This window comes from Hydra vulgaris, chromosome 13 (genome assembly GCF_038396675.1).
Source record: "Hydra vulgaris chromosome 13, alternate assembly HydraT2T_AEP".
Lineage (NCBI taxonomy): Eukaryota > Metazoa > Cnidaria > Hydrozoa > Anthoathecata > Hydridae > Hydra > Hydra vulgaris.
In genome coordinates this window covers 21,374,924-21,377,288 of record NC_088932.1, presented here as the reverse complement: position 1 = coordinate 21,377,288, position 2,365 = coordinate 21,374,924, and the positions used below count along the sequence as shown (strand labels likewise).

The following is a 2,365-nucleotide window of genomic DNA, read 5'->3' as shown; positions in this document are numbered from 1 at the left end:
TACTCTTTATTATAGCCATATAAGTATTTTCTTATATCTTTTGTGGCCCACACACGCACACACATACACACGCACACACACAGATTATATATATATATATATATATATATATATATATATATATATATATATATATATATATATATATATATATATATATATGAATCTTTCACAATTTACTTCAAAAGTTAAGGAGCTGCTCTCAATTATGAATATTAAAGAAGCAAGAACAGTCACAAGGAAGCGATCACAACCCAATACAAGGTAAGTTTGATGAGAAAACAGTTTTAAAATAAATTCTTTATTATAAATGTTGCTAATAATTTTTTTTTTATATTTTATTATATAAAGTTTGTTTCTTTATATTAACTGTAATAATAAACAATCTTATATGTTGACATCAGAAAATCAATGGGATCATTTTTTAATTTTTTTGCTTTTGATTTTAGCCCAATAAAAAGACTTCATTCTGTAGTGACTATCATTGAAGATGAAAAACAAAAGAAAATGACTGTATCTGTGCATTGGGTAGATGAACTCAAAAGTGTTGTATATTGGCCTCCGAAAGACAAAAAACAAATAAACTACTATATTAGTAATTGGGTTTCACCTGATAAAGGGTGGGGAGAATATATATTATTAAAAATAAATCTTGACAATGGAACAAAGGAGATGTGTGATGTTTGCATGAAGTTTGACTCTGAATCTTCAAATTCTGAATTTCAAGAGACAGGTATTTTGGTAAATTTCATACACATGCTTTTAAACTTTAAAATGTGTTTTTAAAATTAGTTTTGTCAGTTTTCTTTATTTAAGTACTTTATTGCAAGTACCTTATTAAAATAATACAGTCTTATGTTTTTTTTTTATTATCAGTTTTAGAATGTAATAGTGAAACATATTGCAATCGTCTTTGGGTTAGAGAAAGTAGTCCTGACATTACAGTTGAAAAGGTTGGTGAATCGCCATTATTTTCTTCAATATCATTTTGTAAATCTCCTAGCAAACATCCTAAGATAGTATCTACTCAGAATTATCAAGAAGAGAACGTTTTGAATTCAAAATCATATCAAATCAATAAAAGTCAATCTAGTTTGTCCTCTGTTTGTCAAAATGATTTTTTTTTGGAACCAGTTCAAAAAACCATTCCAAGAAGCATTGGTGGTACTTTTTTTTATGATGAACCACCAGCTAGCTTTAAAGCAATGGATGAAAGGCGTATGTTAATATTTATTGAACCTTGTATTGAAACTATGATTCTATTGAGTATATATAAAATAATTATTAAATTAGTTCTAACTTATTTATATTAGGTTTTCAATATGCAATATTTATGGAGTTAGCAAGTTTAAAATCCGAAATAAAAAAATCTTTATGTTCAATCGAAAAGCTGGGAAGAAGATCTGAGCCTGAAGAAACCTTACTTTATATTTGTAAATCAAATGATATAAGAGAGTTTGATGAAAGAGAAACATTTTTAAATGATAAAGAAAAGTTTCATTTGTTGGTATGGTTTTTGTATATAATAATATATGGTGCTTTGCTAAATAAATCTAATTGGTAATGTTAATTTTATAATTTTTTTTGTCAATTAAAAAAATAGTAGTGATATTGATAATGATATTCTATAACTTTTGTAGGTCCGTCAACTTAAACAAATAGGCGGTAGTTCAATTTCAGCCTCAGTTAACAAAGTTTTAGATGAAACTATGTCTAAAAGTGTTCAATCGCTATTTAACAAAGCAGGGAGACATGGCAAAAGATCATTTAGAAAAACATTATTGTATAAAGCAATTATTGGTAATTTTTAAATATTGATATAAAATTTTTTTCTTGTGGAAGTGTGTGTTTATGTAACCGCTTTTGTATGTGCTTTAAAATGCATAAATTTATTTTATATTTTAGAAACATTAGTGTCACATTCAACAAAATCTGTTTTGGTTGATAAGTTAATAGGTGACCATTTGAAAAGAGCTCCAGATCGAATAGAATAACAAATAGTTTATTTAGTATTTTTATGTTCACATTATAAATGAATACAAAATAAATAAACTTTAAAAGTCTTAGTGTTACACCTAAGTTTATTTTTGTTAAGGACTTTTTTTTTTGGATAACATAAGTTATTTACTTAACTTATAGATACAAAATGTTTTTACTCAATGGGCACAAGAATGTTTTGCAAATGTTTAGTAAATGGTCGCTTGAGCAAGATTTATGTTTAAAAACGTTAATAAATGTTATAATAGTAATTTTTTTCTCAATTGATTAATTATTTTACAAGTTCTTTCACGTTTCAAGTGTTTTCACGTTTTACCACGACTGTTTTTTTTTTACAAAAAAAATTTACATAAAGAGACAAAAATTT

The 2,365-nt window shown here is 25.8% G+C and overlaps 1 protein-coding gene across 1 annotated transcript; it reads left to right on the top strand.

Annotated features, from left to right (window-relative positions):
- Positions 1–208: 208 nt before the first annotated feature.
- Positions 209–2,165, top strand: LOC136089729 (uncharacterized). Its single transcript, XM_065815800.1, has 6 exons — positions 209–264; positions 450–733; positions 877–1,218; positions 1,314–1,507; positions 1,641–1,800; positions 1,906–2,165. The coding sequence occupies exons 1-6, from the start codon at positions 209–211 to the stop codon at positions 1,992–1,994; spliced, it is 1,125 nt and encodes a 374-aa protein (XP_065671872.1). The 3' UTR covers positions 1,995–2,165.
- The last annotated feature ends 200 nt before the right edge of the window (positions 2,166–2,365 follow it).